Source organism: Heterocephalus glaber, unplaced genomic scaffold, assembly GCF_053883595.1.
Source record: "Heterocephalus glaber isolate CG9 unplaced genomic scaffold, H.glaber_assembly_v1.0 deba00001497, whole genome shotgun sequence".
Taxonomy (NCBI): Eukaryota; Metazoa; Chordata; class Mammalia; order Rodentia; family Bathyergidae; genus Heterocephalus; species Heterocephalus glaber.
The window spans coordinates 28,843,292-28,856,092 of NW_028258320.1; the positions used below are offsets into that span (position 1 = coordinate 28,843,292).

Here is a 12,801-nt window from a genome sequence, read left to right on the forward strand (position 1 = left end):
GGAGGACGGCGGGAGGGGGAGGGGCGGGGGAGGGGGCGGGGGCGCGGGAGGTGGGGCTGCCGTCGCCGTCCGGGCCCCTGGGAGCGCGGGGCGCTGCTGCCGGCTGGGCTTGGTCTTCTGGGCTGCGCCGAGCGGGAGCTGGGAGCCGTGCTCCGCCGAGAGTTGGGCAGGGAGCGCCCGCGCCTCCGCGGCGTCATGGGCCCCCTTCCCGAGCCCCAGCGGGCACCGGCCGCGGGAACCCCCGGGCCTCCTCGCCGCCGAGCCTGAGAGACCCCCGGCTTCCCCTCCCTCTGCCCTATTTTTTCCTGCTGTCGCCACCTCTGCTACCCCTTTGCTCTCCGTTATGGCCACGGAGCCGCCATCCCCGCTCCGGCTCGAGGCGCCCGGCACCCCAGAAATGCGGACCCCACTGGCGAGCGATGCCGCCCCCGAAGGCACCCCGCAGTCGGCGGGCGGCGGGCTGCGTTTTCTTAACGGCTGCGTGCCCCTCTCGCATCAGGTGGCCGGGCACATGTACGGAAAGGACAAAGTGGGTGAGTGAGGCTGGCGCGGGGCTCGGCCCCCTTTCCGCCTCCGCGAGCTCCCTGGCCGGCCGAGGGAGCCCTGCGCCTGCGGTCCTTGCCGGGCAACCCGGGTCTGCACGCCATACCCCGGCCTCTTCCGCGCTCCCCGGGGGCCTCGCCACCCGTGCTCAGAAGGGGTCTGAAAGTGGGGAGACTTCTAGGGTGTGGGGGGATCTGGCTTTTCCACTGGTGGTGGAGAGAGGCGTGCCTCGTCTCCCCAGGGAGGGTGGGTGTTGATTAGAGCCGGCGTTCTTCGTAAAAATTAGGAACTTCGTTTTCACTGGACCGGGAAGTAAATTCTCCGTCGAGCACCAGATCTGTTTATTATAGGCGGGTAGCTATTGCAAAAGAAAGGAATGAAATGCAGATGATGCTAAATTAGGGTTTCTTTGTGGGGTGCAGCTGCATAGCTGGAGGGAAAGAAAAAATAAGCAGGGCTGGGTGGGGGGGGGGGTTGTCTTACTTTATCCGGATCTCTCCCTGCCCCTAAGGAGGATTTTTGATGTCTCCTGGATTTCTCTGGGAGGCGTGGTGTTCTAGTAGTGTGGAACCTCGGATCCTTGATAGGAAATAGACCCTGCTATTGTACTTAATGTTACAGAGCTAAAACACTCATTTTCCCCTGTTTATAAGACGTTTTCATGGTCTTTGTAATACGTTCTGTGAGTTCTCAACTTTTAAGGGACAATACAAGGCCTCAGTTTAGGAGGTGTAATTCTCCTAGCGTGTTCAGTGGTTCCTTGGCCACGATTACGTGGAGAATCTGATGGATGAGTATTGTAGATCTTTGACCTGGAACAACCACTACGGACGATTTGGTTTTTGCTGGTAAAATAATTCAGGATTAGCCTGGTAAGGAAGCACTGACATTTTTAGATTCGGTAACTATGGCCAAGCCTAGTTAAGTGACAAGCCTAGAGCCACAGCAGCTACTATGGGTGACTTGAATTTTCCTTGAATTGCTGTTTTTTTCCACCATGTATTGTGCTTGCTGAAAGTACACAGACTGAGACTCGGAACAGTCAGGAAATGTTGAAAGAGTGAAAATTGACAGTCTTTTAGTACACTGACTTAGGAAACAACGTAGCCAAGGTATTTCTCATAGACGTTTCCTTTTATGTGTCATACCTGGGAATGAGTTTGAAAATACTCGTGGAGTCACTGTTAGTAAAGATATGCTTATTGATGTATATAATCAGTTGTAATGATAATGTTCCTAATACTGTAGAGATTGACTTATGTGCAAAGGAGAATAAACCAAAATAAATAAAAGCGATGTCTGTGGTAATTGTCACTTGTGAGTATAACCATTGCTTATCAAAGTATGTAACAATGATCCTATCAGAGTTAGCTCTGATTAATTACAGCTATACTCTGAATGTGACTTAAAAATACAGTACAAATAGCGGTGGGTTAGTTACCCAAATTGCCTAAAGGTGTAATTTAGATTTCAGAGAAACTAGTCCTTAATTTTATTATTACATTTAATATAAAAAAAACTTTTTTAATTTCATAAGGTTTTTTTGACAAAGGACTGTTTTACATCACCACAATACAATGCTTCGATCTACGTGTTCATATAGATTCATTCTCAAGATACTTACACAACTATGCCTATATCGTTAGTACTGTAAAAGGACACCTGAATGCTGATAATCTTCCCTATTCATAAAATGGATAGCAAGATGGTTAGCAGTTCAAAGTTCAGCTATTTATGCCTCTCAGCTGTCATAAACATTTATAGTTGAAAATGCGTTGTTTAGCTCATACTTTGCTTTGTCAACTGAAGTGATTCTCAGTACACTTTGTTGAAGACATCGTGTGGATATTCCTTTTTCATTTTCATTACTATTAAGTAAGCAGTGTCTTTCATTTTAGATTTGATATCTTACCCGGCTCCATAAAAGGTTTGTTAGTTTTGTTATTCCCCAAACTGGGAGGCTGAGGCAGGAAGATCACAAGTTCAAGCCCAGCCTGGGCATCTTAGTGACTTAATGCTCTGTAGAAAGGGCCCGGGTTTAATCTCCAATACTACAAAAAAAAAAGAAAGAAGAAAGACTTGACACTTGATAAACAAAGGTGCTTGATATAGCTAAGTAATAAGGGTATATTAACATTTCTGATATCAGATATTTCATGTTGTCCAGCGAAATCATAATTCATCAAAATACATTTAAGTCTTAGCTATAAGAATACAGTTTTTGGTTTTGAAAATACTACATGGCTTTTCAGGAAAGTAATTCAATTTAAATAATGCCTTTCCCTTGCTCTCATTCTTCCAGGGTCAATCACTGGTAACAGTTTCCTCTTAGGCTTTTGTTTCTGGGCACATACATAAACACATTAAAACAATTCTGTTTTTTGGGATTTTTTTGGTACCGGGGATCAAACTCGGGACCTTCCCCCTGTGAGGCATTCTGATTTTTCATACAGAGAGATATACCAGCAACTTTTTCAGTACATTTTATCATACAGTATAGTATCTAGCCTTTTCTTGGTAGGATTTATCGGTGCCCCTTGACTTAAGATACATTTACATTGTGATAATACTATTTGTAAATTGAACATGCATTTAATACTCCTAACCTAAAAAAACCAAACCGAAACAAAACAAAACTCCTAACCTACCAAACAGCACAGCAACATTAATATACTGTTGTCAGCCTGTGATCCTAGCGGCCTTCTGGGAGCTGGGTGTGCCTCCACTGCTCAGCATGGCAAGAGGGTTAAGACTAAGGATCTTGGAAAAGTTGAAAAATTCAAAATTTGTAGTGTGATTTCTACTGAATGCCTGTTGCTTTTGCACCGTCTTAAGATCAGACCGTTGTTAAGTAGAGCCATTGAAGTTGGAAACTACAAAATTCTTTTTAAAACGTGTTATGTCTATAGAGTGGATGTATCAAAAATTTGCTTAACTGTTCCTCTAGTGGTAGATTTTTAGATTTTCACCATTATTTTTCTGTTATAATGTGTTAAACATTCTTGTATGTTGCAGCATACCTTCCACAATGCTCAATTATTTCTGTAGGAAAGTTTCACAAAAGTGTAATAATAAGTATCAATTTAAGCTCCCAAAGCTAAAATTAGCATAAAACATTTCAAATGTTTTAATATTTAATACATGCCCTTTGTGGGGTTTTTTTGTGGATTTTTTTGTTTTTTGTTTTTTTGGTACCGGGTATGGAACTCGGGACCTTGCACTTGCAAGGCCGGTGGTGGAACCACTGAGCTAAATCCCCGGCCCAGTACATGCCATTGGTTTCTTTTGAAAGACTTTAAAGTTTTAAACTAGAGGTTTGAATCTGGAATTTGTATCTTGACAGAATTTAGGAGGTAGAAATGAAGTAGAATGTGGGGAAAGGAAATGTTTTCTGTTATAAATAATGTGTTAACATTTGTGTATGTTACCGCATACCTTCCTCAATGTTCAGTTATTTCTGTTGGAAGGTTTCACGAAACCTTAAATCGATAACTATCAATTCAAGCTCTCAAAGCTAACTAAAATCAACATAAACTGAAAGTGTTATATGGAGAAGACACAATTATTTTGTCTACTGGGTTATCATTATTGAAATTAATTGACTTACAGAAAAGTTGTGAGAACAGCAGTGAGAACTTAACATTTGCCCAATTTGTTTTATTATTTGTGCAGATTTATTCTGAAATATGTAAGTTGCATACATCCTGCCACATATACAATAATACTTAAGTGTATATTTACTAAAAACAAAGGCATTCTCTTCTGTAGCCATACTATATTTATTAAACATGAGAGGTGTAACAGTGATACAGAACTTTAACCTGTAGCCCACATTCTCATTGAGCTGTTCACATGCTGTCTTTTACTGCATTTGTTTTTCTCAGAACAGGATCCAGTTCAGCATCACCTATGGAATTTAGTTACCTTGTCTCCTAAAGTCCTTTAATTTGTAACATACCTTCAGCGTTTTTGAAGAATACAGGCTGCTTACCTTATGAAATGTTCTTCACTTTGACTTTCTGATGGGTCCTTATGAAATTCAGGTGATACATTTCTGGCTGGGACACTATATAAAGGTGTCTTTTAGAAGATACATTGAGGAGCCCACTGTCCATCTGACTCTTATTAGTGGTTAATTTTGATCAACTTATCCAAATTGGTTTATTATTTATTTATTCAGTACATAGGTTGTTATTCAGGACATAGTTATTCAGTACATAGTTAATATTTTATTTAGTATTTAGTACATAGTTTAATATCAGTTTATTCAGTACATAGTTAATATTTTTTCCCTTGCAACTAATAAGCTATCTGTGGGGAGATACTTGAGGATCATGCAGATACTCAGATTTTCATCAAACCTCACCTCACCCCTAGATTTGGCATCTGTTGATGATTCTTGCTACAAGAAATAGCCCTTCTTTTATTCCTGTGCTTGTATGTCCTTATTTATGATCAGTTTGGATTCATGGATTCCTATTTCTTCTATACAGGTGTAGTATAATTTTTTTTTTTTTTTGGTACCAGGGATCGAACTTGGGACCTTGCGCTTGCGAGGCAGGTGCCGGAACCACTGAGCTAAATCCCGGGCCATGGATTCCTATTTTATAACATGTGTCAGAACCTGTTACGAAACTTTGTCACTGCTCAGTGTCCTAAGTTGGCCTTGGGTAGCACTTCTTTTCCATCACAAGAAGTTTTTTTTTTTTCCAGGCATAAATGTTTATTAAAAATTTTATAGTAAACAGTACTTAAAAGTGAAGATTTCCCCTTATTTCCAAATAAGATAATGTTGAATAGACCTTATAGTGAATGAATATATTCGATCACTTAAAAAAAATGTGTGTATATATATATGTATATATATATATATACTTGTTGTTTTAAACTTGTATCTTCCACTTCCCAGCTGTTGAGTCAGCCATTTCTCTGGTTCCTTTTTTAGTGGGAAATGGTATTTTTTTAGAAACTAAGATCTTGGTGCCACATGTGGTCATAGCTACTAGGGTGTCAGTGCTTCCAGGTGTTTTTGATGGATATAATTAAATGTATATATAAATACTTTAGAAATCACACTTTCATACTTCCAGTTTCATTCCTACTGGAGTCTCTCCTTTTCTTACTTGATTCTTGGTTTATATTTCCCCTCCTCCACAGACTCCTAGTGTTATCAGTGTGTTTATTCATTTGCTTAATCCGATAATTTCAGAATTTCTGCAGTCATAATTCTACAGAAAACAAACCTAGAATAAAGAATTCAAGATATTTCCTTATACTGAGGAAATGTGCTTGGAAACTATTCAAAAGTTCTTTGGATTATACCAACACCCTCCACAGTAATATTTTTCTTTTGAAGTAGTTACACTCGTTTATTTCGATTTCAGTTCCCTCTTTTCCATTTTTGTTTAATTATGTATTTGAATGCTTGTAAATTAACAGGCTTTCAAATGTTAAAACTTTACAGAAAAATACAATCACAAGTATCAGTTTCTTATCAGTGCACCCCCATTCCTCAGAACCCCTTGTAGGTAACCAGTTTTATTGTTTGAGATTCATCCTTTTTTTCCCCCTTTTCACAAATAGGCCAATACAGTGGACCCTCGAGTGGACCCTCGACTGGTCTCACATACGAACAACTTGGGTATGACCAGAATTTTAGTTTTAACCTATGACCAAAGTCTGAGTTACGGCCCAAATTCCGGTGGCCACTTGTGCTTCCAGATGTCTCAGATACAGACACAACCCTTAAAGAGTTCTGGAAGGAACATTACAACATCCTTTCCTATGTGGGGTTAACAGAGAAATCCTGGTCCAATTAGGATACTGAGATCTGCCTGTATATAGGAGAAAGACTTTAAAGGCTGTGTAGAGGAGCCTGAGCCTTAAATTGACCAACTTGAGTTACAACCAGCCCTTGTGAACAAATTGAGTTAAAGGTCCACTGTATATAGAAGTTTTGTTTCCTCTTCTGACACAAGAGGAAGTATGCTATGTATAGTTTTCCAGTTTGTTTGTAAAACTTAACAGTTTATCCTAGAAATCAATGTGTATCAGTTTGTAGCATTCTTGCATATTCTTTCTTTATGGCTCAGCTGTGCTTTATTGTGCATATGTACCACTGTTTATTCAGACAGTTTCCTGGATTTGCTTTTGGCCTTTTTATTTATTGTCATTTGTTTATTTACCCTAGTGATAATACCTCGTTTTCTTCATTTGAGTTGTTATATAATAAGTCTTGATCAACAGAAGAGTAAGCATCCTACTTTTCTTTTTCAAGACTGTCTTTTTCTGGCCCTTTGCGTTTCCATACAAATTTTTAAAGCAACTTGTCACATTTCCCAAGAAACCTGATGAGATTTTGTTCGGCATTGCTGTGAACATATAGATTATTTTGGTGAGAATTGATTCCTTTGAAATCTTGAGCCTTCTAGTACTTAAACATCTTACAGCTCTCCATTTTAGTCTTTCTTTAATTTCTCCTATTGGGGTTTTCAATGTAGAGGTACCAGAATTTGCCAGATTTCCTTTAAGTATCTAATGATTCTGTAAATTGTACTGCCTTTTAAAAGAATTTTTTGGAAAAAAATTACAAAAAATGTTGCCAGAATAGTATAATGAACTAATACATAACATTCATCCGGATTTACCAATTACCAGCATTTTGCCATTTGCTCTTTCATTCTTAGTAGATGATGATGATTTTGTAGAACTGTTTAAGAATAAACTACAGACATCACGACCCCTGTCCTGTACATAATTGTGTGTCCTAAAAATAGAACTATTTTCTATGATAAAATGATTAAATTCAGAATATAATATTTGGTTTTTACCATGTTCCAGTAATATTGAAACAAGTATAACCTGATCTTAGCTATAAGGCCAAGAAACAATCTACTAATAATCTTTATAGCAGGGTATTTCCCCTTCTAGCTTCAGACATTCCACTTAGCTGTTATGAATATTTGGCTTTTGGAGCAGTTATTTTTTCTTTATCTTTTTTAACCATGAAAATTAAAGAGTTTCAGGCATATGACATTTTAGAATATCCTTTACATTTTGTCTAATTGTTTCATTATGGTTAGATTCAGATAATGCAATTTTGATCATACTATACTATATGAGTTATGGAATGTCCTCAAAGCATCCTGTCACAAGGCATAGTTGCATTATTGTTGATATAACTTTGATCACAGTGGTCAAATGATGCCTGACAACTTTTTTTTACTTTAAATTAATCACTTTCATTATTGTAATTAAGTAACTTGGGAGGACTATTTTGAGACTGGTACCCTTGTTCCTCATCATATTTTATGCCCAGTGGGTTAAGCATTCATTTATGATATAGTATTTGACAAATTCAGTACTGTGATAGTTGGAAAACAGAAATATACTCTAAGTCTGTTTTAGTTAGTTGACATTCTATATTAAGACTAGATTTCACTTCTCATTCATTCCTTTTTTTTTTTTTGGTAGCAGGGATCGAACTCGGGTCCTTGTGCCTGCGCAGCAGGAGGCAAAACCACTAAGCTAAATCCCCAGCCTTCTCATTCATTCTTTAGTGGGATATATTAGTTGATTTTTCAAACTTAAATGAATAGCCATTTTATTATTTTTTATTATCCATTATTATTGCTTCTGCTTTCAATGCTGATGTTGTCTGAATCAAGACAGTGACAGCTTCAGGCCAGCACTTGTGTCTTTTTGACATTTCCCTTTTTTTTTCTAAAGCGTTTTCTTACTTTCATTGCATTAGGGGATGTTTCATGGTGATTTTATGCTTTCTCTGTTTCTGCCTTGGAGTGAGCCATTTTTCTTCAATGAAACTAGTTCCTGAGGGTGAATAGTGTTTTCAGATCATGATCTGGATACCAGGTGTGCACGTTGCTCCTTGGATGTGATTCTGTTTGTTATTTCAGTGACTAGATTAAGAAATACATAATTTCATATTCTTAACAATTTGAGTTCATCCTCATGCTGGTAATTTAGCAGGGGGTGTGTGTGTGCATGTATATTGGAGGTTGAACTCAGAGCTTCCCACATGCCCTTTTAGCACTGAGCTATACCCATAGCCCCATATCTATTATTTATTTATTTGCAAAGCTAGGGATTGAACCCAGGGCCTTGCACATGCTAGACAAGCTCTCTACCACTGAGCTACATGCCTAGCTCTCCGTATCTAACACCATGTGGTTCTTTGTTTTTCCTCATTTTCTGCTTGTGTCTCCCTTCTTCCTCATTGAGAACCCTTGTCTCCTCAAAATATTAGTACCGTATTTATTCACTTTGAATTATTTAAAGCAATTTGCATTCCTGGAATAGAATTCACATGGCCATGATAAATTATCCTGTAGGTACTGTTGGATTAGATTTATTAGTGTATAAAGATTGTTTCATTCATGGTCTGTAATTTTTTTAGTCTTTGGAGTTTTAAAAATATCAGAATTATATTGGCTTCATGAAAGGAGTTGGGAACTGATTGATACTTTACTATTTTCTGGTGAGTCTGGTAAGATTGTTTATTTTTTGTTTGTTTAGTATTGTTTAGCTTGATAACATTTACAAATAAAGCCATTTGGATCTACATTTGTCTTAGGGAGTTTTTAGTTATAATTAGCTAGTTTTAGCAGACATAGCAGTTCAGATTTATTGTGTCACTTTAAATAATTGTGGCTAAAGATTCTTCATTTCTTCTGAGTTGTTGCATTTATTAATAGGAAGTTCATTAATTCTCTTATCCTTTTAATGTTTGTAGGATTTGTCTTTTATTTTTTTCTAATTGTTTTCTTTTTTCTTTGATTTATCTAACTAGAGGTTTATAAGTTTTATTGCTCTTAATAAATTCCTTTTGAGATCATTGAGTTTTGTTCATTGTCTTATTTCCTCATTGAAGTTAGTAGATTCTTTTTCTTGCGTCTGAAGTTGAAACCTTTTTTCTTTTTCAGTACAAATACTTAAAACTATACATTTATTTAAGTATGAAGCAGTGTTTGAGCTGCATTCCACAAATTTTGATGTGTTGGGTTTTCAGCATTTAATTGAAAGTACTTTCTAATTTCCTTGTGAACTTTGAGCCATGGGTAATTAGAAGTATGTTGTATACTTTGCGATTATTTAGTATTTCCCCCAATGCTGTTACTTCCGTTGCAATCAGAATATTCTTTGTATGATTCCATTTCTTCTAGATTTTTGACTTGTTTTATGCTCCAGCGTATAGTCTTGGTAAATGCTCCATTTATACTTAAAGAAAATATATAGTCTGTTGAATGTAGCTTTTATTTTTAATTTTTTAAATTTATTTTTGGAGATGAAGGCTTGCTGTGTTGTCAGGATGGCCTCAAACACAAGGGCTCGAGTAATCCTCCTTCCTCAGCCTGCTGAGTAGATGGGATTACTACAGGTGCAGGCCACTATCCCCAGCTGGATGTAGTATTTTATGGATATAATATTTTAAGTGTTACAGAGGTCAAGTTGTTTGACACTATTGTTCAAGTTTTATATATCTTCACTAATGATATGTCTACTTGTTTTATTAAATGTTAAGAAAGTCATTGTGGTCTTTTCCTTTGTGGAGTTGTTTATCATTTCAATTCTGTCAGTTTTTGCTTCATGTATTTTGAAATTCTGTTACCAGAGGCATATATATTTAGGGTTTTCTGCCTTCTTAATGACCTGACCTATTATAAAATGTTTCTTTTTCTATGTGATAAGATTCCTTTTTTTGAAGAGCTGGGTTACAGGCGTATACCAACTTGCCTGGCTTTCACAATTTTATTTCTGATAAAAGTAGTATATGTTTGTCATAATATTTCTGGAAGAAAATTTTTTAAAAAGAGGGACGGAAATAAAAATAACCTAGACTATTCCTTTCACAGATAAGAATTTTAACAAGCATTTATTTTATATGATTTTAATTTTACTGAATACACAACTTTACTTTTCTTCTTTTTTCCCTTCTTTGGCTGTACTGGGGATTGACCCTAGGGCCTTCACACTGAGCTACATCCTCAGCTTTTTAATTTTTTATTTTATTTTATTTTTTTAAATTTTGAAACAGTGTCTCACTAAGTTGCCCATGCTACCATCCTGTCTTAGCCTCCCAGAATTCTGGAGTTACAATCAAGTGCCACCATGCCTGGCTTAACCACTTTGTGTGTGTGTGTGTGTGTGTGTGTGTGTGTGTGTGTGTGTGTGTGGTTAAAAAAACACAATATAAAATTTATCATTTAAATCATTTTTAAGTTTACAGTAGCAACAGATCTTTAGAACTTCATCCTTTAACTACAACTGTATGTGTACGGACAACTCCCTGTTCCTCCTCCCTAGCCCCTGTCAACCACCATGCTTTCTATTTCCAGGAGTTTAACTACTTTACTTCATAAATAGGAAACATATAGTATTTATCTTTTTTATTTCACTTAACAGTGAAATAACAGTGGACACTTCAAGGTTTATTTATCTTGTAGCATAAGAATTTCCTTCTTTATAAAGGCTGATAGTATTCCTTTGTATGTGTATACCAGATTTTTTAAATCCAATCATCTGTCCAGGGACCTTTAGGTTGCTACTACCTCTTGGCTATTGTGAATAATGCTACAGTCAACATGACTGTGTACTTCACTTTCTTTTGGGATTCTAATGATATGCATAGTTATCTTAGACAATTTGATACTGTCCCACAGACCTTTACTGCTCTCTTCTCACTTTTTCACCCTTTTCACACCTCCCCTGTCATCACATTCTCTGATTCTTTCCTTAATGTGTTGTGTGGAGCCTACTGATGAGACCCTGGAAAGCATTGTTTTGTTTTTGATCTTTTGAGTCCAGATCTCAATATGTAGTTCAGGCTGGCCTTGAACTCACTGTGTAGTACAGGCTGGCCTCAAACTCATGGCAGTCCTCCTGTCTCCCAAGTGCTGGGATTACAGGTGTGCACCACCATGCCTGGACTGGAAAGCATTCTTTGTGCTATTACTATGTATTTTTATTTCTGCTATTTCCGTTTGACTCTTGAAGCTTCTGTTTGCTAAAATTCCTAATCTTTAAAAAAAGTTTAATTTTATTTGTACATGTTTGTAATCATGTAGTTTATAATCGTATTGGGTTACGTGGACATACTATAGCATGTTTCTTTCCTTTTTTCTTTCTTTCTTTTTTTTTTTTTTTTGGTACCAGGGATCAAACTCAGGACCTTGCACTTGTGAGGCAGGTGTGGTGCCACTGAGCTAAATCCCCTTCCCCTTCCTTCCCTCTTCCAGTTCCCCTATCCCATTTTTCATTCTTGTTGATGTTATTTGTCTTAGTTCATGTTACCTCTTTAGATTAATTGGGGTTATTAGATTCCTGTACATGGCGTGTCTCTGTTATTATTTCCCCTTCCCCTCCTCCTTACCCCTTGCTTTGTTCCCTTGGACCACTTCCCTATTGCAAGAGATCTTTCCCCTTGTCCCTTTTTATCTATCCTTCATTTTGTTTTGTACTTTGCTTCACTCAAATGAGAGATACCGTATGGTATTTAAGCTTGTATGTCTGGTTTATTTCTTTGAACATTATATTTTCCAGGTGCATCCATTTTCCTACAGATATCTCAAATTTGTCATTCTTTATAACCGAGTAGTATTCCATTATATATAGATATCACATTTTCTTTATCCAGTTGTCTGTTGATGGGTATATAGGCTTCTTCCAGGATTTAGCTATTACGAATTGTGCTGCTGTAAACATTGCATGTATCATTGTAGGATGATGACCTAAGCTCTTTGGGGAAGATACCTAGCAGGGGGATAGCTGGGTCACGTGGAATTTCTAACTTCAGTTCTTTGAGAAATCTCCATACTAATTTCCATAATGGTTGTACTAGTTTGCATTCTCACCAAGAGTGAAGGTGGGTTCCTTTTTCACCAGCATTTGTTACTGTTTAATTTCTTAATGATTGCCATTCTTTCTGGAGTAAGATGAAATCTTAGAGTTGTTTTAATTTACATTTTTCTAATGGCCAGAGATGTTGAACAGCAAAAGAATCCATCAGTAGCATGAAGAGACAGCCTACAGAATGGGAAAATTTTTTGCTAGCTAATCCTCAGAGGACTAACATCTACAATATACAAAGAATGAAAAAAATTAAACCACCTAAAATTAAAGACCCAGTAAAGAAATAGGCAAGAGAAGTAAACAGACACTTCACAGAGGAATACAAATGCTCAACGAATAAATGAAAAATTCTTAATCTTTTCATGCATGTTGCCTACTTTTTCTCCTCTA

General features: G+C 37.5%; 1 protein-coding gene across 1 annotated transcript in view; it reads left to right on the plus strand.

Annotated features, from left to right (window-relative positions):
* Positions 1–105: 105 nt before the first annotated feature.
* Positions 106–12,801, plus strand: part of Ipmk (inositol polyphosphate multikinase) — a 59,714-nt gene continuing 47,018 nt past the window's right edge. Inside the window, exon 1 of the mRNA XM_004858308.3 lies at positions 106–533. Coding sequence (XP_004858365.2) covers positions 344–533 — 190 coding nt within the window. The 5' untranslated portion in view covers positions 106–343. The remainder of the gene's footprint in view (positions 534–12,801) is intronic.